This window comes from Zalophus californianus, chromosome 15 (assembly GCF_009762305.2).
Source record: "Zalophus californianus isolate mZalCal1 chromosome 15, mZalCal1.pri.v2, whole genome shotgun sequence".
NCBI lineage: Eukaryota > Metazoa > Chordata > Mammalia > Carnivora > Otariidae > Zalophus > Zalophus californianus.
The window spans coordinates 20,806,029-20,830,188 of NC_045609.1; the positions used below are offsets into that span (position 1 = coordinate 20,806,029).

The 24,160-nt window shown below is 37.2% G+C and overlaps 1 protein-coding gene across 5 annotated transcripts in view; it reads right to left on the reverse strand.

Annotated features, from left to right (window-relative positions):
- Positions 1 to 24,160, reverse strand: part of FAM13C (family with sequence similarity 13 member C) — a 174,540-nt gene that overhangs the window by 60,382 nt on the left and 89,998 nt on the right. For all 5 annotated transcript variants that reach the window (XM_027596221.2, XM_027596220.2, XM_027596219.2 and 2 more), the window contains one exon: positions 19,709 to 19,772. In XM_027596221.2, the coding sequence (XP_027452022.1) occupies positions 19,709 to 19,772 (64 nt within the window). The remainder of the gene's footprint in view (positions 1 to 19,708; positions 19,773 to 24,160) is intronic.

Consider the following 24,160-nt stretch of genomic DNA (forward strand, 5'->3'; position numbering starts at 1 on the left):
TTTACAAGAAAGAGTTCAGGGATACAAAAAATAAAGATATGTAAAATACTATATCACATATATAAAATGTGAAGAGTAAAAATTTGGTGCTTTTAGAATGTGTTTGAACTTATGCAACCATCAAATTAATATATATGCTATATATGTAAGGTGTTATATAAAAACCCAATGGTAACCACAAATCAAAAACCTATAATAGAGAAGTGTATGGCAGAGGAGGAATTAAGATAGCAGAGGAGTAGGGGGACCCTAAGCTTATCTTGTCCTTCAAACACAGCTAGATAGTTATCAAAGCATTCAGAACACTCAAGAAATCAATCAGAGGAGGGAGAGAACAAAAACTGCAAGTCTACAAGTAGAAAAGCAAACAGCTTTTGGAAGTAGGAAGTGAGGAGAATAGTCTTAGGGGAGATATAACTGTGGATATGGTGGCGAGAAAGGAGCCGGCTTATGGAGTATACCACAAAATATTATAAGGAGTGGAGTGCAAAATCTGAACTTTTAGAAATCCACTACAGTGGGGGATGTGCCTGGCTTAAAGGTGCTCAAGTGGCTTGCTGGGGTGGAATCCCAGGAGTGACAACGTGGTCTGAGGATCCTCTGGGTCACAAGATCAGGTGGCACCAAGGTGCTACACTGTTCCCAGGCATGGGAAGAGAAAAGCTACCTGGGGCCAGTGGGTCTTGGTGCTAGTTTTCTGTTCTGTGTTACCATAAACTGTCAACCACTGTGCCATGTGGCAACAGCTTTCTTGGGACCACTTGGGAAATAGCTAAAGCACTGCAAGACCCTCCCCTAGAGGAACAGTACAGGTCTGTGCTCCGGGAGTCCCTAAAATTTGGAATATTGAAATTTGATCGCATGCCTGGGATAAAAAAGCTGGGACGGTGGGGGTGCCTGGGTGGCTCAGTTGGTTGCCGTCTGTCTGCCTTCGGCTCAGGTCATGATCCCAGGGTCCTGGAATTGAGCCCTGCATTGGGCTCCCTGCTCAGTGGGGAGCCTTCTTCTCCCTCTCCCTCTGCCTGCTGCTCCCCCCTCCTGTGCTGTGTGTGTGTGTGTGTGTCAAATAAATAAAATATTAAAAAAAAAAAACGCAGGCAGGGAGGGACGCAGGGTTCAGAGAGAAATAGAACACAACAGAGGTGAGCGATTGCTCTTCTATAAAGAGTGTGGGGGTGGGGAGTGTGAACTTTCAGCTCCAGGGCTACAGAGAGGGGTGCCATTATATTTACCCTTATCAGGGCTGAAAGCCTTCAGAGAACAAAACAGCGCCACCTAGTGGACGCCAGTGTCACTTACACCTGGAGGCATATTTCCACTGAAACGAGTCAGCCTGAGAATCAGCACAGCAGGTTCTTCCCACAGAAGATCAGCAAAAACTGCTTGCTCACAAGTCTACTGAAAACAGTGCTGCAAAGCTTCAGCTCTAGAGGAAACAGGATATAGCTTCCTTTTTATTTTTATTATTTTTTTATTATTTTTCATTTATTTTCTTATTTTTTCAATTCCTTTTTAAATTTTTATTATTAATCTTTCTCATTTTTATTTATATATATTTTAATATATTTTTTATTTTGTTGTTTCCTTTCATATATATGTGGAATATATAAATATATATCTTTGTATTTTGAGATCTAGATTCTTTTAAGAAGCAGACAAAAACAAACCCAAGATCTAGGTTTGGTTTTGTTTTTTTGTTTGCTTTTTGTTTTGTTTTGTTTTTGTTTTTTTCTCTTTCTTATTTTTTTCTGGACAAAATGATGAGATGGAGAAATTCACCCCAAAAGAAAGAACAGGAAATAGAACTCATGGCTAGGGATTTAATCAATACAGATATAAGTAAGATACCTGAGCTAGAATTAAAAAAAAACAATTATAAGGATACTAGTTGGATTTGAAAAGAGCAGAGAAGACATGAGAGAATCCCTTACTACAGAGATAAAAACTAAAATCTAGTCAGGTTGAAATTAAAAATGCTATAATTGAGATGCAAACACAAATGGAGGCCATAAAAAGCACGACAGACAAAGCAGAGGAGCGAATCAGTGATACAGAAGGCAAAATTACAGAAAATAATGAAGCTCAAAAGAAAAGAGAAAGAAAAGTAATGAATCATGAAGGTGGAGTTAGGGAACTCAGTGGCTTACTAAGATGTAATAACATTTGTATCATAAGAATCTCAGAAGATGAAGAGAGAAAAACGGGCAGAAGGTCTGTTCAAACAAATTATAGCTGAAAACTTCCCTAATCTGGGGAAGGACACAGACCTCAAAATCCAAGAAGCACACAAAATGCTCACTAAATTCAACAAAACTGACTATCGCCAAGGCATATCATAGTAAAATTCACAAAATACACAGACAAGGAAGGAATCCTGAAAGCAGCAAGGGAAAAAAAGTCCTTAACCTACAAGCGGAGACAGATCAAGCTTGCAACAGATCTGCCCATAAAAACGAGACAGGCCAGAAGACAGTGGCAGGAAATATTCACTGTGCTGAATGGAAAAAAATATGTAGACAAGAATTCTTTATCCAGCAAGGCTGTCATTCAGAATAGAAGGAGAGACAAAGAGTTTCCCAAACAAATAAAAACTAAAGGAGACCATAACCACTAAACCAGCCCTGCAAGAAATTTTAAGGGGGATGCTTTGATTGGAGAAGAAAGACCAAAAGTACTAAAGACTAGAAAGGACAGAGAACATCACCAGATACACTAATTCTACAGGCAACACAAAGACACTAAATTCATATCTTTCAATAATCACTGTGAATGTAAATGGACTAAATGCTCCAATCCATACACAGATTATCAGAATGGATAAAAAAAAAATCCATCTATATATACAAGAGACTCATTTTAGACCTAAAGACACCTGCAGATAGAACCATTTATCATGCTAATGGATGTCAAAAGAAAGTTGGAATAGCCATACATATATCAGACAAACTAGATTTTAAAACAAAGACTGTAAAAAGAGATGAAGAAAGGGCATTATATCATAATTAAGGCATCTATCCATCAAGATCCAACAGTTGTATGGGGTGCCTGAGTGGCCCAGTTGGTTAAGTGTCCAACTCTTGATTTCAGCTCAGGTCATGATCTCAGAGTTGTGAGATCCAGCCCCACATCAGGCTCCACTCTGGGCAGGGAGCCTGCTTAAGATTCTTTCTCTTCCTCTACCTCTGCCCCTCTCCCCATCTCTCTGCCTTTCTAAAAAAAAAGGAAAAAAATCTAGCAATTGTAAATATTTATGCCCCCAACATGGGAGCACCAAATATATAAATCAATTAATAAGAAGAACAAGAGGGTGCCTGGGTGGCTCAGTTGGTTAAGCATCTGCCTTCAGCTCAGGTCATGAACTCAGGGTCCTGGGATCGAGTCTCACATCAGGTTCCTTGCTTAGCAGGGAATCTGCTTCTCCCTCTGCTTCTACCTCTTCCCCCTGCTTATGCTTGCTCTCCCTCTCTCTCAAATAAATAAATAAAATATTTTTTTTAAAAAAGAACAAGAAACTCATTGATAATAATACAATAATAGTAAGGGACTTTAACACCCCACTTACAGCAATGGACAGATCATCTAAGCAGAAAATCAACAAAGAAACAATGGCTTTGAACGACACGCTGGACCAGATGGACTTAACAGAACTTATTCAGAACATTTCATCCTAAAGCAGCAGAATACACATTCTTTTTGAGTGCACATGGAATATTCTCCAGAACAGATCACATACTGGGTCACAAATCAACCCTCAACAAGTACAAAAAGACTGATATCATACCATGCATATTTTCAGATCACAACACTATGAAACTTAAAGTCAACCACAAGAAAAAATTTGGACAGACCACAAAAACATGAGGTTAAAGAACATCCTACTAAAGAGTGAACTGTTGGTGGGAATGCAAGCTGGTGCAGCCACTCTGGAAAACAGTATGGAGATTTGTCAAAAAGTTGAAAATAGAGCTACCATACGACCCAGCAATTGTACTAGTGGGTATTTACCCCAAAGATACAAATGTAGGGATCCAAAGGGGTACGTGCACCCCGATGTTTATAGCAGCAATGTCCACAATAGCCAAACTATGGAAAGAGCCAAGATGTCCATCAACAGATGAATGAATAAAGAAGATGTGGTATATATATACAATGGAATATTATGCAGCCATTGAAAGGAATGAAATCTTGACATTTGCAACAACGTGGATGGAACTGGAGGGTATTATGCTGAGCGAAATAAGACAATCAGAGAAAGACATGTATCATATGACCTCACTGATATGAGGAATTCTTAATCTCAGGAAACAAACTGAGGGTTGCTGGAGTGGTGGGGGGTGGGAGGTATGGGGTGGCTGGGTGATAGACATTGGCAATGCTATGGTGAGCTCTGTGAATTATGTAAGACTGTTGAATCACAGACCTGTACCTCTGAAACAAATAATACATTATATGTTAAAAAAAAGAAGAAGAAGAAAAAGAAGATAGTAGGAAGGGAAAAATGAAGGGGGGGAAATCGGAGGGGGAGATGAGCCATGAGAGACTATGGACTCTGAGAAACAAACTGACGGTTCTGGGGGGGGGGGGGTGGGAGGATGGGTTAGCCTGGTAATGGGTATTAAAGAGGGCACATTCTGTGTGGAGCACTGGGTGTTATGCACAAACAATGAATCATGGAACACTACATCAAAAACTAAAGATGTAATGAATGGTGATTAACATAACATAATAAAATAAAAATAAATAAATAAATACACAAATAAATAAAAATTAAAAAAAGAAAAAAGAAAGAGTGAATGGGTTAACCAGGAAATTAAGGGAGAAATAAAAAAAAAATACATGGAAGCAAATAAAAATGAAAACACAACAGTCCAGAACCTTTGGGAGGCTTGTATTGCCATATACATCATGCACCTCAAGAAGCAAGAAAAGTTTCAAATACATAATTTAACCTTACACCTAAAGGAGCTAGAAAATGAACAGCAAATAAAGCCAGCAGAAAAGGGGATAAAATTAAGATTAGAGCAGAAATAAATGATATAGAAACAAACGAACAAAACCAGTAGAATGAATTAACAAAACTAAGAGCTGGTTCCTCAAAAGAATGAATAACATTGATAAACCCCTAGCCAGACTTATCAGAAAGAAAAGGGAAAGGACCTAAATAGATAAAATCACAAATGAAAGAGGAGAGATCACAACCAACACTGCAGAAATACAAACAATTATAAAAGAATACTATGAAAAATTATATGCCAACAAACTGGGCAACCTGAAAGAAATGGACAAATTCTTAGAAATTTACAAACTACCAAAACTGAAACAGGAAGAAATAGAAAATTTGAATAGACTCATAACCAGCAAAGAAATTGAATCAGTAATCAAAAATCTCTCCCAACAGAGAGAAATCCTGGGCCAGATGGCTTCCCAGGGGAATTCTATGAGACGTTTAAATAGAATTAATGCCTATTCTCAAACTGTTCCAAAATATAGAAATGGAAGGAAGACTTCCAAACTCATTCTATGAAGCCAGAATTACCTTGATCCCTAAACCTGACAAAGACCCCACTGAAAAGGAGAATTCCAGGCCAATATCCCTGATGAACACGGATGCAGGAATTCTCAATAAGATACTAGCAAACTGAATTCAAAAGTACATTAAAAGGATCATTCACCATGATCAAGTGGGACTTATTCCTGGGCTGCAGGAGTGGTTCAATATTTGCAAATCAAACAATGTGATATACCACACTAATAAAAGAAAGGATAAGAACCATACGATCCTGTCAATAGATGCAGAAAAAGCATTTGACAAAATACAGTGTCCTTTCTTGATAAAAACCCTCAACAAAGTAGGGATAGATGGAGCATACCTCAACATCATAAAGGCCATATATGAAAGACCCACAGCTAATATCATCCTCAATGTGGAAAAACTGAGAGCCTTTCCCTTACAGTCAGGAACAAGACAAGGATGTCCACTCTCACCATTACTCTTCAACACAGTCCTAGAAGTCTTAGCCTCAGCAATCAGACAACAAAAAGAAATAAAAGGTATCTGAATTGGCAAGGAAAAAGTCAAACTTTCACTATTTGCAGATGACATAATACTTTATGTAGAAAACCTGAAAGACTCCACCAAAAACTTGCTAGAGTAGGAGATAAAATCAATTTTCAGAAATCTGTTGCATTTCTATACATCAATAATGAAGCCACAGAGAAAGAAATCAAGGAATCAATCCCATTTACAATTGCACCAAAACCCGGACGATACCAAGAAATAAACCTACCAAAGAGGTAAAACCTCTGTACTTGAAAACAATAGAACACATATGAAAAAACTGAAGAGGACACAAAGAAATGGGAAAGCACTCCATGCTCATGAATTAGGAGAATATACATTGTTAAAATGTCTATAACTACCCAAAACAATCTACATATTTAACGCAATCCCTTTCAAAATACCATTGGTATTTTTCCTGGAGCTAGAATAAACAATCCTAAAATGTGTATGGAACCACATAAGACCCCTGCATAGCCAAAGCAATTCTGAAAAATAAAAATAAAACTGGAGGCATCACAATTCCAGACTTCAAGGTTATATTACAAAGCTGTAATCATAAGACTGTATGGTCTTTGTACAAAAACAGACACATAGATCAATAGAACAGAATAGAGAACCCAGAAATGGATCCATCACCATATGGTCAACTAATCCTCGGAAAAGCAGGAAAGAATATCCAGTGGCAAAAATACAGTCTCTTCAACAAATGGTGTTGGGAAAACTGGACAGCAATGTGTAGAAGAAAGAAACTGGACCACTTTCTTATACCATACACAAAAGTAAATTCAAAATGGATGAAAGACCTAAATGTAAGACTGAAAACCATCAGAATCCTAGAGGAGAACACAGGCAGAAACCTCTTTTGACCTCGGCCACAGCAACTTCTTATTAGATATGTTACCAGAAGCTAGGGAAACAAAAGCAAAAATGAACTATTGGGATTTCATCAAAATAAAAAGCTTCTGCACAGCAAAGGAAACAATCAACAAAATGAAAAGGCAGCCTATGGAATGGGAGAAGATATTTGCAAATGACATATCTGATAAAGGGTTAGTATCCAAAATCAATAAAGAACTTTTCAAAGTCAACACCCAAAAAGAAATAATCCAGTTAAGAAATAGGCAGAAGACATGAATAGACACTTATCCAAAGAAGACATCCAGATGGCTTACGACACTTGAAAAGATGCTCAACATCATCATGATGATCAGGGAAATGCAAATCAAAACCATGATGAGGTACCACCTCACACTTGTCAGAATCACTAAAATTAACAACACAAGAAACAATAGGTGTTGGCAAGGATGCAGAGAAAGGGGAACCCTCTTGCACTGCTGGTGGGAATGCAAACTGGTGCAGCCATTCTGGAGAAAAATTTGGAGGTTCTCAAAAAGTTAAAAATAGAACTACCCTACCATCCAGGAATTGTACTGCTAGGTATTTACCCAAAGGAAACAAAAATACAGATTCAAACGGATAAATGCACCCCAATGTTTATATCAGCATTATCAACAAGAGCCAAACTCCGCAGAGAACCCAAATGTCCATCAACTGATGATGGATCAAGACTAATAGATACCACATCATACACACACACACACACGAATATTACTCAGTCATCAAAAAAAAAAAAAAAGAAATCTCGCCATTTGCAATGACATGATGGAGCCAAAGTGTATTATGCTAAGTGAAATAAGTCAGTTATAGAAAGACAAATACCATATGATCTCATTCATATGTGGAATTAAAGAAAGAAAACAGATGAACATATGGGAAGAAGGAAAAGAAAAAAGGAGAGAGGGAAACAAACCATAAGTGACTCTTAACAATAGAGAACAAACTGAGGGTTGATGGAATGAGGTGGGTGGAGGATGGGCTAGATGGGTGATGGATATTAAAAAGGGCACTTGTGATGAACACTGGGTATTGTATGTAAGTGATGAATCACTGAATTCTACTCCAGAACCACTATTGCACTGTATGTTAACTAACTAAAGTTGAAATTAAAAAACAAAAAAATCTACAATACACACAAAAAAATAAAGAGAAACTAATCCAAGCATAACACTAAAGAAAGCCATCAGACCAAAAGGGAAGAGAGAAGAACTAAAAAGTAATTAGAAAATTATTAACAAAATGTAAGTAAGTATTTTATTGACACAACAATAATTACTTTAAATGTAAATGGACATATTGCCCCAATCAAAAGACATAGGGTGACTTCATAAATTAAAAAAAAAAAAAACAAGATTCAACTATATGTTATCTACAAGAGACTCACCTAAAGACACATGAGGATTGAAAGTGAAAGGATGGAAAAACATACCATGCAAATGGAAGGGAAAAAAAAGCTAAACTAGCAATATTTATATCAGACAAAATAGATGTTAAAACAAAGACTGTAGCAAGAGACAAAGGGCACTTCATAATGATAAAAGGATCAATCAAACAAGAAGATTTAACAATTGTAAATATCTACACAGCCAACATAGAAGCACCTAAATACATAACGCAAATATTAACAGACATAAAGGAAGAAACTGACAGGAATACAGTGATAATAGGGAAATTCAACATCCCACTTACATCAATGGGTAGATCATCCAGATTTTAGAAAATCAACAAGTAAACAGTGGCTTTGAACAACATTAGACCAGATAGACCTAAGAGATATATACAAAACATTCCATCCTGAAATGGGAGAATACACATTGCCTTCAAGTACACATGGAGTATTCTCCAGGACAAATAACAGGTTAGGAAAAAAGTCTCAGTAAATTTAAGAAGACTGAAATCATGTCATTCATCTTTTTCATTCATAAGAATATAAAACTTGAAATGAGTTGCAAGAAAAAATATGGAAAAACCACAATACATGGAGGCTAAACAACATGCTATTAAACTAAGAGATCAAGAAGAAATCAAAGAGGAAATCAAAATCTACATGAAGACAAATAAAAGTGAAAGCAAAGTTCAAAATCTTTGGGATACAACACGTATATGGTCAATTATTCTATAAAAAAAGGAGCAAGAATATACAATGAAGAAAAGATAGTCTTTTCAATAAATGGTGTTGGAAAAATTGGGCAGCTACCTGCAAAAGAACTAAACTGGATCACTTTCATATACCATACACAAAAATAAACTCAAAATGGATTAAAGACCTGATTATGAGACCTGATACCATAGAATGCCTAAAGAAAATCTGAATAGACTGATTACTAGTAATGAAATTAAATAAGTAATCAAAAAATTTCCAACAAACAATAGTAATTTGTTGGACATCAGCCTTAGCAACATATTTATGGATATGTCTCCTCAGGATAGGGAAACAAACACAAAAATAAACTATTGGGACTACACCAAAATAAAAAGATTTTGCACAGCAAAGAAAACCATCAATAGAACAAAAAGGCAACCAAGTGAATGGGAGACGATATTTGTAAATGATATACCTATAAAGGGTTAATATCCAAAATATATAAGAACTTATACAACTCAACACCAAAAAAACAAATAATCCAATTAAAAAATAGGCAGAGGACCTAAATAGACATTTTTTCCAAAGACATACAGATAGCCAAAAGACATGAAAAGATGCTTGACATCACTAATCATCGAAGAAATGCAAATCAAAACCACAATGAAATATCACTTCACATCAATTAGAATGGCTAGTGTCAAAAAGATAAGAAATAAGTGTTGACAAGGATCCAGAGAAAAGGGAATCCTCCTGTACTGCAACGAAAACAAAAATGAACAAGTGGGACTATATCAAACTAAAAAGCTTCTGCACAGCAGAGGAAACCCAACAACAAAATAAAAAGGTGACCTACTGAATGGGAGAAAACATCTACAAATTATATCTGATACGGGATTAATATCCAAAATATATAAAGAACTTATAAAACTCAATTGCAAAAAAATCCAATTAAAAAATGAGCAGAGGATCTGAATAGACAATTGTTTCAGAGAAGATATAGTGACAGCCAACGGACATATGAAGACATGCTGAACATCACTAATCATCAGGGAAATGCAAATCAAAACCACGATGAGATATAACCTCACCCCATTACAACAGCTATTATCAAAAAGAGAAGAAATAACAATTGGTAAGGATGCGGAGAAAAGGGAACCATCATGCACTGTTGGTGGGAGTGTAAATTCACTATGGAAATGATACAGACGTTCCTCAAAAAATTAAAAACAGAATTACCATATGATCCAGCAATTCCACTTCTGGGTGTTCACTCAAAGAAAATGAAAACACTAATTCAAAAAGATATATGTGCCCTCTGTATTCATTGCAGGATTATTTTGTGGCCAAAATATGGAAACAATCTAAGCGCCCATCAATAAATGAATGAAGAAAATGTGGCATATATGTGTATATACCAAATAAATATATATATACAATGCAATACTACTCAGCCATAAAAAGAATGAAATCTTGGGAATTAAGAATACACTTATCTTGATGAGCACTGAATAATAAAGGAAATTCTTGAATCACTATATTGTACAATTGAAATTAATATATATACTATATAAAACTGTATGCTAACTACACTGGAATTAAAATAAAGAATGAATGAATGAATGAAATTAAAATAAAATTGCAACAACACAGATGGACCTTGAAGATATTATGCTAAGTGAAATAAGTCAGATAAATACCATACGATCTCATTTACACGTGAAATCTACAAATAAAACAAAATTAATGGATAGGAAGAACAGAGTGGTGGTTGCTACTCTATTGGGGGATTTGGGGGTGAGCAAAATGGGTGAATGGGGTCAGGAGGTGCAGACTTCCAGTTGTAAAATGAATAGGTCATGGGGATGGGGTGTGCAGCATAGTGACTATAGCCAATTGTATTGTACATATTTGAGGGTTTCTGGGAGAGTGTCTTGAAAGTTCTCATCACAAGAAAAAAATTTTTTTGTAAATTTTTATGATGATATATGATGACTAGACTTGTGATGATCATTTCTCCATGTACACAAGTGTCAAATCACAAGTGTCAATCCTTACATTGTACATCTGAAACTACTATAAACTGAATGTCCATTATACCTCAATAAAAAAAAGAAAGAAAGAAAAACTAAACTCCATAAAATATGGCATAGCACAGACCCCATAGGAGCTTTTAATCTCAAATCTACCATTGGCTCATTCTGTGTCTCTGGGCAAACCATACAACTATGCTGGGCCTTAGGCCCTTTATTTTTTCTGATGACACTACTTTAACCACTTTATTATTCTAAAATTCAATGAATATTAGAAATCAATAACTGTCCCACTAAAAATCATAAAATCACATGTCAGATGAAATATATTACCTATCTATACTGTAAAGATGGCAGGTCACACTGGAAAGTATTAGCCATTTCCTCAAATACTAATATTTTTAGAAAACTAAAAAATTAATTTTCTGCCTGCTTTAAAATCTGAGTTTTATAGCCCCAAGAAAGCCAATAATGTCCTAAAAAGGACAAAATATACCAAACCCTAGCAAGGCCAGACTATAAAATATTAAGTTGATATGTGTTCCTATCTCCCTGAAAAGTGGAGATGACAAAGTTCTTCTACTACAGCAGGGATGTGGGGAATGGAATATATAATGGAATATATATATATATATATTATATGAAATATATATAACAAAAAAATGCCAAATGACATGCTTAAGTGGTCCAGCACACAAGAAAATTATCTTGGATATCATGCTTTCAGAGACCAATATTATGCAGTCCAGCATCCATTTATTTACCCATCTTCTGATACAGCACTCCCAGATCTAAAGTGAGAAATGTAGTCTACATCTAGCCAATCATTTAATTCCAAACCCCAAGGTCATAGTGACTGGTTCAGCAAGCAACTCTATGCCCCAAGCTACATAAATGAAACTGAAGTATAGGACTTTTTGGAGTTAGAAAGAAGTGACTCCTTCACTCTGTGGTAGGCAGAATGGCCCAAGATTCCTGTACCTGGTTATTCAAACACTAATCTAGATGCTGCTATGAGGGATTTTGCAGATTTAGTTAAATCTTAACTCACTGGCCAAAGAAATATACAGACATTATTTGGATAGGTCTGACCCCATCAGGGAAGACCTTTAAAAGCAGGGTTTCCACCAGCTGGTGGCAAAAGACAACATCAGAGAGATTTGAAGCACAGAAAGATTTGGTGTGATATTGGTGGCTTTGAGATGAAAGCAGCCATGTGTAAAGGAATGCAGGTAGCCTCTAAAAGCTGACAGCTGCCCCCCAGCTGAAGACCAGCAAGGAAACAGGGACCACAGTCCTACAGCCCCAAGGAACTGAATTCAGGCAACAACCTGAATGAGCTTGGACATGGAAACTTCTCCAGAATCTCCAGATAAGACCCTATTGCTGCTGATGCCTCACTTCAGTTTTGTGAGACCTTGAGCAGAGAATCCAAGTGAATCCACCCAGACTTATGACCTACATAACTATGAGCTAATAAATAGGCATTCAAAACCACTAAGCTTTTACTACACAGTACTAGAAAATTAATATATACTGGAATTACTAGCTGTAAGAATAATGTCCCTAGAGAAAGGTCAACCTAAAAAAAAAAAAAAAAAAAAAATCCAATATAGGAAAGCAGAGCTAAGAGATGGCATCTACATGACAGCTTTTTAATCCCCGGATCTAGCCATGCACAGAGCCTATCCTGATCCTAAAATTTCCAACTATGTAAGTCAATAAAATCCTGTTATTATTAAAGCCAGGTTGAAGTGACTTTTAGTCACCAGGAGAAAAATCCCAGATACTTGAAAAAAAACAAGAAAAATCTTCAATTCCAAACTACAGACAAACCCTATGGATGGGGTTTGTATTTTAATAGAAAAATATAGCTGACTATTCCTTCAGAAATAATACCATTTAGCTAACTGAGGAGTATCAAAGGCCTGAAGAAGCCTCTTATTATATTATTTTCTCAAAATTAAGACAATTTTGAGGGAGAAAGATTTCAAATTAAACAGTAAGTACCACCTTGAGTTCTTATATGACTTGAGGCCAAAATATCTATATGCTAAACTTTGGATAGTAATAAAAAGACAATCAAATTTTTCACATGGAAACACACATATAGACACATGCATATAGGCTCAAAAAGGGGCACCACAAATGTGAAAATTGGTCTACTTTCTTTTTTCAGTTTTTGGACATTCTTTTGTTTTGTTTTGTTTTTCTTTTCTTTTCTTTTTTCTATTATGTTATGTTAGTCACCATACAGTACATCATTAGTTTTTGATGTAGTGTTCCATGATTCATTGGTTGAGTATAACACCCAGTGCTCCATGCACTACATGCCCTCTTTAATACCCATCACCGGGCTAACCCATCCCCCCACCCCCCTACCCTCTAGAACCCTCAGTTTGTTTTTCAGAATCCACAGTCTCTCATGGTTCATCTCTCCCTCCGATTCCCCCACCTTCATTTTTCCCTTCCTTCTCCTAATGTCCTCCATGCTGTTCCTTATGTTCCATAAATAAGTGAAACCATATGATAATCGTCTTTCTCTGTTGATTTATTTCACTTAGCATAACCTCCTCCAGTCCCATCTATGTTGATGCAAAAGTTGGGTATTCATCCTTTCTGATGGCTGAGTAATATTCCATTGTATATAAGGGCCAAATTTCATGCATTCTTACAACCGGCAGGACTGAAAGCCTGGAAATTTAAAAATCAGTAGGCTCAGCTCTGGGAGAGCCAGGAGGGCAAGAGGAAACTGAGTCCTGCCCTTAAAGAGACAACACAACAAACAGCTCATGGAGATATAGAAGCAGCAGTTTGAAAAATGCCTGGGGCATATAGAAGGGAGAATTATTTACTAATTGCAGAGTATGTTCTAGAGTGGCAGATTTCACTGGAAGACTCCTCCAGGAATGAGGGAGCTAGCAGGTGCCATTTCCCTCTCCTACCCCCAGCATAAACACATGGCCACCTGTGGGAACCAGCATAGCCCTAGCATTTACTACCTAACTTGCTTACACTATGCCCTGTCCCCTCCAGACTGGCCTGCTTCAGTTCTGGGGCTGTGAGTCCCTTTTCCCAGAAGACCAGTACAAAACTTGCCAACACGATGTCTCCAGACAGCATGCTTTGCAAGGTCTCCATCCGGCTGTAGCAGCAGCAGGTCACCTCCTGCAAAGATGTGTACACTTTATTAAAACTGTGTGCCCTGCCCATGTGTATTTTGTGGATCAGGCCCTGGCTAGCCCTGGTCTTGGCAGCAGTGGCATGTCCCCTGTGGAAGAAGATGACCAGCATGCAAAACTTATAGGTATGGCACCCACCCTACCCCTATACACTTCGCCGAATGGCCCCAGTTGGCTCAGTCTCAACAGTAGCTGCATCCCCTCTGGAAAAGGCAAATACCACCTTGTTAAAAACGCACACCACCCCCACTCCTTTTAAGAGCAGCAGACAGCTGACTTTCCTAACACAGAGAAACAGATACCAAATGTTAGACAAAATGAGGAGACAGAGGAATATGTCCCAAATGAAAGAACAGGACAAAACCATAGCAAGAGACCTAAGCTAAATGGAGGTAAGTAATATGCCTGATAGAGAATTTAAAGTAATGATCATAAAGATACTCACTGGACTTAAGAAGAGTGGAAGACCTCAGTGAGATACTTAACAAAGAGATAGAAAACATTAAAAAAAAATCAGAGATGAAGAACACAATAAATGAAATTAAAAATGCTCTAGATGGAATATATAGTGGCTAGAGGAAACAGAAGAATGAATTAGTGACCTGGAGGACAGAGTAATGGAAAGTAATTAAGCTGACCAGGTGAGAGAAAAAGAATTATGCAAAATGAGAATAGACTTAGGGAACTAAATGACTCTATCAAGCATAATAACATTCACATTATAGGGAGCTCAGAAGAAAAAGAGAGATAAAAGGGAGCAGAAAATTTATTTGAAGAAATAATAGCTGAAAACTTCCCTTATCTGGGGAAAGAAACAGATATCCAGATCCAGGAGGCATAGAGAGCCCCCAACAAAGTCAACCCAAGGAGGTCCACACCAAGACACATAGTAAGTAAAATGGTAAAAAGTAGTGATAAAGAGAGAATGCTAAAAGTGACAAGAGAAAAGAAGATAGTTACATACAAGGGAACCCCCATAAGGCTATCAGTGGACTTTAGCAGAAACTCCATAGGCCAGAAGAGAGTGGCATGATCTATTCAAAGTACTGAATGGGAAAAATCTGCAGCCAAGAATATTCTATCCAGCATAGCTATCACACAGAATAGTAGAGATAAAAGAGTTTCTCAGACAAACAAAAGCTAAACCAGCTTCATGATCACTAAACCATCCCTACAAGAAATATGAAAGGGGACTCTGTGAGTTGAAAGGAAAGACCATAAGTAAGAGTAAAAAAGTAGGAAGTACAAAAGCAGTAAAAATAAGTATATCTGTAAAAATCAGTCAAGGAACTTACAAACTAAAAGGATGTAAAGTAGGACACCATATACCTAAAACATGGAGGGAAAGAAGTAAAGAATAGGGTTCAAACTTAAGTGACTGTCAACTTAATATAGACTGCTATATGCAGAAGATGTTATGTACAAATCTAATGGTAACCACAAATCAAACGCAGTAATAGATATGCAAAAACTAAAGGGAAAGGAATACAAGTATATCACTAAAGAAAGGCAACTTACGGTGAGAAAAGAGTTCAAGAGAAGAAAGTAACAGAGAAGATCTAGTATTTGTTCCCCAAACCAGGCCTTCGGGTGATTGGCCTTGAGATCTTACCCCTCAGTAACTGGAATGGTTTGCCTTGTTCATCCTTGATGGGAACCTGTGACTAAATTCTACAAGCATTGGGAAAATGGAAAAAAGGGGGGGGGGAGAAGGGAGGGGTAGAATCAGTGAATGTTAAAACTGAAAGGGCTCCTAGAATTAACCCAATTCAAAAGTTCCTGCCCCAATTTTACAATTGAAAAACTAAAAGAAGTTGCTGTAATGCTTTATGATATACAGTCTCTAATAGAAAAAGTGGTTTGAAGACCCAATATGCCATGCTTTCTCAGGGAAGAGATGACCCATTAGTTTTCTTTCTACATCTGTTATTTTTCTTATTTGGAAATGGAGGTGAGAAGGGGATTTACTAGGATATGAAGAAGGAAAACAATATTTGTTCTCATTTTACCCTTCAACTTTTTGATCTATTGAGTGCTTATCAATCATATGGATATGGAGGTATAACTAAAACCAAGGATAAAGATGGATGAGACATTGTTTGGGGCACCTGGGTGGCTCAGTTGTTTAAGTGGTTAGCTCTTGATTTCAGCTCAGGTCATGATCTCAGGGTCCTGGGATTGAGCCCCGTGTCAGGCTGTGCTCAGCAGGAGTCTGCTTGAGGATTCTCTTTCTCCCCTGCCCCTCCCCCTATTCTCTCTCTCAAATAAATAAATCTTTAAGAAAAAAAAGATGGATGAGAGACATTGATAGATCTCAAGTCTAGAATATTTTCCAATCATGATCCAGAAGACCCCACAGATAAAACCTCCTGATGTCTTACAGAGGAAAAATCTGACAGTTTAGCTCAATTGTAGCAGGGAAACTTACTCAGTTTTTCAGAAACAAACTCCTATAACATAGTCTCAGAGGCACCAAAACTCATGTGATGGGGTTGCAAGTCCTATCAAGAGACCCAAGGTCAAAGATTGGTAGCCTGAGACTGGCTTAAGAAAAGTGAGACTAGCCAGAATCAAATCCATACTCATGCCAAGTGGAAATAATAAGTGAGTGAGTTTTCCAGTTCACTAGGAGGGCTCCATGTTGGGTGTGAAGCCTACTTAAAAAAATATTGAACTTTGTAGCCAGTTCACTGGGAAAGTAGGAGAGTACACCTTATCTATAGATACATCATACCATGCATTGCCTTACTGAGTATAGGAGACCTTGGGTCAAGTGCCAGCTCTGGAACCAAACCACAGCTGAGGCCCATCTATCTGTGACAGAGCAAGTATAATTAAAAAGTTCAAAAAGTAGAAGTAAATTACCAGATATGAAATTTTAGGAAAATATAAAGCACATACGTAGCATCTTAAAATTTTTATTGTATATACACAGCATTAGGGTCTATGGAAATGTCTGGAAAATATTTGTGGACCATCTTCTCATGAGATGCAAGAAACTCTTTTGACTTTAGACTTGCAATTGATGTGAAGAAAGAAAGCAGATATAGAACTGATGGGTTCATTTTAGAGAACTAGATGGCTGTATGTGTGTGGTAGGGAGGGGGGCAGTGGTAAATAAATACAAGAAAGGAACAAAGAGGAATGAAGACAGCTAACATAACAAAAAAATCTACCTTGCATTTACATTTAGAGATGGAAGGAATACTCCTGTAAAAAGTCAGCTGAACAGAGAACAAATAGCAGTTAATAAAAAAAATGTTATCAGTTACAACTTATCATAATAGTCAAAAACTAGGGGAAAAAACATACAATGGGTAACAGCAAGGAGAAAACTAAAACTACATGCTAAATATGTATGAATCTCAGAAGCATAATACTGAGTAAATGAAACCAGATACAAAAAAGTACATATAATGCATTTATGAAAAGCCCAATAATAGACAAAACAAATCTATTTTAGTCTGAAAAATAGTTATCCTTATTGGAGAGTAGTGACTGGAAGGAATTATACAGGTGTGTCTGGGATGCTGATAATGTTGTTTCTTAATCTAGTTCAGCCAGCTGTACATTTAGAATATATGCACTATTATATATTCTTTTTCTGTTTCAATTAAAAATATTAAAGCAGTGTTTTCCACCTGTGTTCCATAGGATTCTTGCCTAAAGAAATGTTATGATGGGGTTCTTCCATAAAAGAGTTTGCTTTTCCCTACATTTGGGAAATGCTGAGAAAAAACCATTTAAATATATATCCACTCTATAGGATGTCTTCATCAATGACATCGACCCTCCCTGCATGGCCTTGGATCTACTCATACTACCCCCATTCAAGCTTTTCTAGGGTTTCCTCTGGCCCCCAAATTTCAGTCACAACAGAAACTGCATGAAAGGATATGGATTGGAATACACATCCCACACAGTTTACTCCTGGAGTGGAACAAAACACTTTGAGCACACACTCACTCACTCTTATCAACCAGTTTGGATCAGCAGCACTACCCTAACATGGAAGAGCACACATTTAAAATAGGGCATTGCCTTCTCTTTTGAATGCGTGTCTCTATTCAATGCTCTTGCACCCACGTAATCCCAGAGCAGTAAACCGGAACATTTCATGAAATTTGCCAATACAATACAGCGAAGAAATACAGGAAAGCAGATTTTCAAATAGATCTTTTTGCATCTCTGATTTCAGAATGCTCAAGTAATCTCAGCATTCATGGGTTTCTAGTTCACAAATCTGAGTTTCTCCCAAATACTTAAAACCTATCACAAGCTGACTCTTAGAATCACCTCATTTTTCTAGTCACTTATGTCAAAACAAATCAGTACTTCTTTATAGCTAGCATTTTGCTTGTTCACAATGTGTTCATTGATTCAGGCTCTTGCCTATTTTTTCTTAAACTCTTTGTCACTCTTGTTACCATGAGTGAGATTGGGGAATTTGAAGACTGTCTCTATGCACAAATAAATAACAAGCAGTGTTCTGTGTTGTTAACTTTAGGTCATTTTCCACAACTTTAGTTACTTATTTAACTTGATTTAATCAGGCAGCTGGTATACCTTTGGCTATTCATTTCTGCCAATTTCTAAAGTAAAAAAAGAAAAAGAAAATCCCCTAAATTTAATTAATTGCCTTTTCTTAGAGGGGGAGAAGAGATCAATCTTCAAATGACAAATAAACAATTTGCCTCAAGTCCATCATCTTTCTTCCTGGTATGTGAGCATCAAGTCTTTTCATTCCTTTTGCTATGATCCTAATCAGATATACCACCCACTGCTCCTTTATAATAAAGTAAGGGCAATGGAAACTAGACAGTATTTCAAACCAAGGTCTTAAGCCAAAGCATTCATAATAACAGGGATCCTAATTATGTTATACTGATTTCCAACAGGAGAATTAAATTATCTATTTCAAATAAAATTTAGAACAAACATTAACATAGTGATGTCCGGTTTGGTGAGAAACCATTTGGATTGGAAAATAGGACTTCAGTGTTTCAAAATATACTAAAAAGACCATATTGCAAACACCAAACTATATCATACTCCATGGATAAATAGTAAGCATGATTACATTTGAGACTACAAAAGCCATTAGAAATAGAGAGAGAGAGAGAATAAGATTAAGAGAAAGTGTTACAAATGTAATTGCCACAGCCATGGTTATCCAATCCTGAAGCAAAGTTGAAAACAGAATAATGAAAGGACTGCTGGACTTGGTTTAGGTCCAAGATGTAGTGAGCAATCTCTCAGATAATATTTTAAATATATTTGCTCCAGAGTGAGGAAAAACATTACCCAAAGAGCTAAAGGGAAAACAAGTTCACTTAAGAGCAAAAACACTTAAAGTTTTAATCAGAAAGAATTCCTAATACTAGGAAAAAAGAATAATAAAATTCATGATTGGCTAATTCATTTCATACAACCAACAGTGATGGCAACCTACCTCATTTAAGTCCTGACAAGTCTCAAAATTGTCCTTTGACCAAATGGCAGCCCTTTGGTCGATTCTGTAAAATACAAAGAAAAGTTATTTCCATTTAAAAGAAATCTTTCAATGTGCATTTGAGGCTGGCAGCTACAAAACCTTCAGTGGTGTCCCACTGCCCACAGAATAAAATCCAGACTCCTCATAATAGTCTGCAACACATTACAATGCTTGAATTCTGCCAGTGTGCCTGGCCCCACTTCCTAACACTCACACCCTGGCCCCTACACTCCAGCCTCTCTGGCCTTCTCTTGGTTTCTTGAATACATAGTGCTGGTTCCCTGTTCAAACCATCCTAATTACTACCCCAGACTGCTCTCCCCCAGATCTTCATAAAACTGACCCTTCCATCATAAGCAGGATGTCACCTCCCAACAGGACTTCCTGATGTCCCTAACTAGAAGCAGCCCTCCCTACACTATCACACTGTCCATAGATTTTCTTCTTCACACTTATCACGATCTGAAATTAACCTGTTTATTGGCATTTCTTCATTGCTCTGAAAAATTAGGGATTATGTCCATTTTCTACACTGCTGAATCCTCAGTACCTAATACAAATTTAATATTGTTTCATTAATTAAAAAGATTTTTGTGTACATGATCTGATAGATCTGATGCAGTCAGTACAGAAAGATAGCATTTGTTCACTGAAGACAGCATTTGGAAATTTCATCCTATCTTTTAACTAACACAATAAACAGAATAATTTCTGGGTAACATGATGAAGCTGGGTTTTGCCACTCCATAGTTTCGAATAAAAGAAAATGACTTGAAATAAGGCATATCTACTCTGAATCCATTTTTAAAATTTAAATACAAAAAAGCAAAATTTCACTATAGGCAGATGCTGAGTTCAAAATCATGATTTGTCAAATGTTATGATCTAATAGTATCTATTACATAACATTCAAGTTTTTCTGCAGCAGTTTGCATGCTATTATATAATAAGTGTATTAAATTATAGTTATTATCCTTATAAAAGTGCCTGCTTTCTTAATAAAAGATTTAGTCACCATTAAGTCATTTATAAAAAGATTTATTTGGGGACATAATTATTTACAGTTATTAATCAGCTTCAATTTGAGTCCTGAAGAAAGTATATATGTCCTCTGAAGGGTCAACAAGATAAATGATTTCTTTAAGTCATGATGCACATTTAGAAATGCCACAAGCATAACTTCTTCAAAATATTCTTAAGAATGCAAAATTTGTTCAGTCCAAGGGCACCTAACTGTGCAAACAATTTGCTTCCAATGAGAAAAGTAAGGAGATGGTAAACAAAATTGTCTAGAATGCACTGATTTCTACTACATCTACACAAACCAGCATGTCTCTCCTGACTAAGTGAGAAGGTTAAGGGTCCAACAGGGAGCTCAGGGAGAGATCACTCAAGTGGGAAAAGAAAGTGAGGAAGACCACTGGCACACCCATTCTATCCCCATCAATTCCCTGTGCTGCAAACACAGTAATATCAGGGCTTCAGAAAATCCTAAATTGCTCTATCCCACAAATGGGGGAACTCTCTTAGGCACAGGAGTTAATGTGTCCAATCCAGTAACATCTAAAATTTTGAATGGCTCATAATTTCTTTGTAAGATACACTGGTTCTCAAATTGTGTTTCTATAGAATTATGGTAGCACCAGAAAAATGGAAGTGGTATTCTTTAATGGAAAAAATATTTACCAGTTTATAGTTTAACCATAAATGTCTCTAGAGCTTTGGTGCTAGCAGACAGTAAAACAAATACACAGATAGTAAACATTAATGGAAAAAAAGCAGAAATATACGTTGTTAAAAATATACATTATTGAGATGCAGAGAATAGCCTACTTACCATATACTCACATGATCTTCCAAGAAAAGTACTTATAACTCCAAATAAACCTCCAGATCAAGTTTAAGAACTGTGGTCTAAGCATCAAAGTTGCTTTAATTTAATAGCCATTTGAATGTCTCCTATGCACCTGGTATAGTTTTGGGGAGATAATCAATAAGCAGACTCTAGGCCTTTAGGAGACTTACAATTCAGTGGAATCTGAAGCAGAAGATAAAACTAACATCCAGTCCTGAGGCTAATTTTAGGAAGTGAAGGATCAGGGTATAGAAGCTGATATTAAAATGGTAGAAAGGAATTGGGAAGGTAGAAACAAGAGACATATTTTCAAGGATTAAAAGCAATCAAGAGGTAGGGGCACCTGGGTGGCTCAGTCGGTTAAGTGTCTGCCTTCGGCTCAGATCATGATCTCCGGATGCTGGGATTGAACCCCATGTCGGGCTCCCTGCTCAGCAGGAAGTCTGCTTCTCCTTCTCCCTCTGCCCCTCCCCACCTCATGCTCTCTTTCTCTCTCTCTCAAATAAATAAATAAAATCTTAAGAAAAAATCAAGAGGTCTTGGGTGTGTATTGAAAGTATGGAATAAAAGATGGGATAATCAAAATTGTTCCAAAGTTTTGAGACTGTGTGACTAGAAAGATGACAGGTGGTTTTTCTAATGGAGGTAGAAAAATATGTAATTTTGGTGAGGACAGCAGGCAGTTGTCAGAAAGAGGCAATTCATGAGTTTAGATTTAGATATTTGCAGCTTGAAGCAAGGCTGAGATAGGGAAGTAAAAATACCTGAGCAGGGCTCACCCTAGAATTGGCACTCTATAGTATGTTCAGCAGAGGGGTTGTGGTAATGGTAACTGTGATGTGCAGTAGTCACAGGTTCTGCACTGATTTTTTTTCCCTGTTGTGTGGCCAGAGCCTAGCATGGTACCTGGCCTATGGTACACACTCAGTGCATGCCTTTGGATGGGTAAATAAAGAAACAGAAGGAACCAGATCTAAGAATGACTTCTTGATCCACCACTTACTAGGTGTGTGTACCCATAGGTAAGATATCAACCTCTCTAAGGCTTGGTTCCCTCATTTGTAAAGTGAGGATAATAGCAGCTACCTCATAGGATAATTCACGATACTACTGCTAGCTGTATTAACAATAACACATGGATTCTAGAATCATATATGAAAAATACAATAATAGAATTATAAATGATGATAATTCATGGTATATTTTATTAACAATGATCAAAGTCTTATGAATAAGCAAGCTGAAAAAGACAAAACCTGGGATTTCCTTGGGGCACCTGGGTGGCTCAGTCAGTTAAGCATCTGCTTTAGGCTCAGGTCATGATCTCAGGGTCCTGGGATCAAGCCCCACATCGGGCTCCCTGCTCAGCAGGGAGTCTGCTTCTTCCTCTCCCTCTGCCTCCTCCCCCCTTCTCATGCTCTGTTTCTCTCTCTTTCTCAAATAAAGAAATAAAATATTCAAAAAAAAAACCTGGGGGGGCGCCTGGGTGACTCAGTCGTTAAGCATCTGCCTTCGGCTCAGGTCGCATCAGGCTCCTTGCTCCACGGGAAGCCTGCTTTTCCCTCTCCCATTTCCCCTGCTTGTGTTCCCTCTCTCACTGTCTCTGTCAAAAAATAACAAAATCTTTTAAAAAAACAAAAACAAAAACCTGGGATTTCCTTACTCCGGGTCACTGGGCAGGTCTCCAGTTAGTGGATAGAAGAAGAAGGTACAGATCCATCACTAAGGAGGTAAGAAGCTAACTGGAATATCATTCTAAATAACAAAGAGAAAGAGGTTATGAGAAAGAAGAGTGTCAAGGACCATGTAACAACTCACCAGCCCTTACTATGCCAGGCTAGGAATGCCAGGTGGTTTACTTACATTATATCATTTAATCCTCACAGTAACTACATGAGATTAGCATTATTATACCCATTTGACTTAACAGAAAACAAGGCAGTTATGTAACTTCATTCATTAAATTAATATTTATGAACCACCAACTATGTGCCAGGTACTATTGCAGGTTTTTGGAATAAAACAGTGAATAGAACAAACTCTCTGCCCTCATGGAACTTATAATTTTCATATGAGGAAAGAGAACCTAAAGAAATAAACCAGTGATCTATGGTGTACCAGATGCTACATATAACAGAGAACAAGAAAGCAAGGCAAGGAGAACAGGACATGGAGGTGCATTGCCCAAGCTCACACTGCTAGAAAATCTCAGTCGTCTGGAGGTCGTGAGAATGAAAGCAGAGAAACAAAAGGCCAGTGGACTGAACAAGATAAAGGTCAGGCAGAAGAGGAAAGAGAAATGAAAGCTTCTCACTAGAGAAGTTTAGCAATGAAAAGAGAACTGGAATAGTATCTAGGTATCTTAAATTCCCTTCCTTTAAAGATCTTTAAAGATACTGCTTGAACCATTTACAATCCTACCAGATTGTAAACATAATGACATAATGACCTAAACATAAATGCTAGGTCACACTGAAACACTCCCTTCAATTCTCTTGCTTCCCTTCACCCAAAATGACAATAGGAAAGGAACCAAGCACATCTCTGCTATGAGT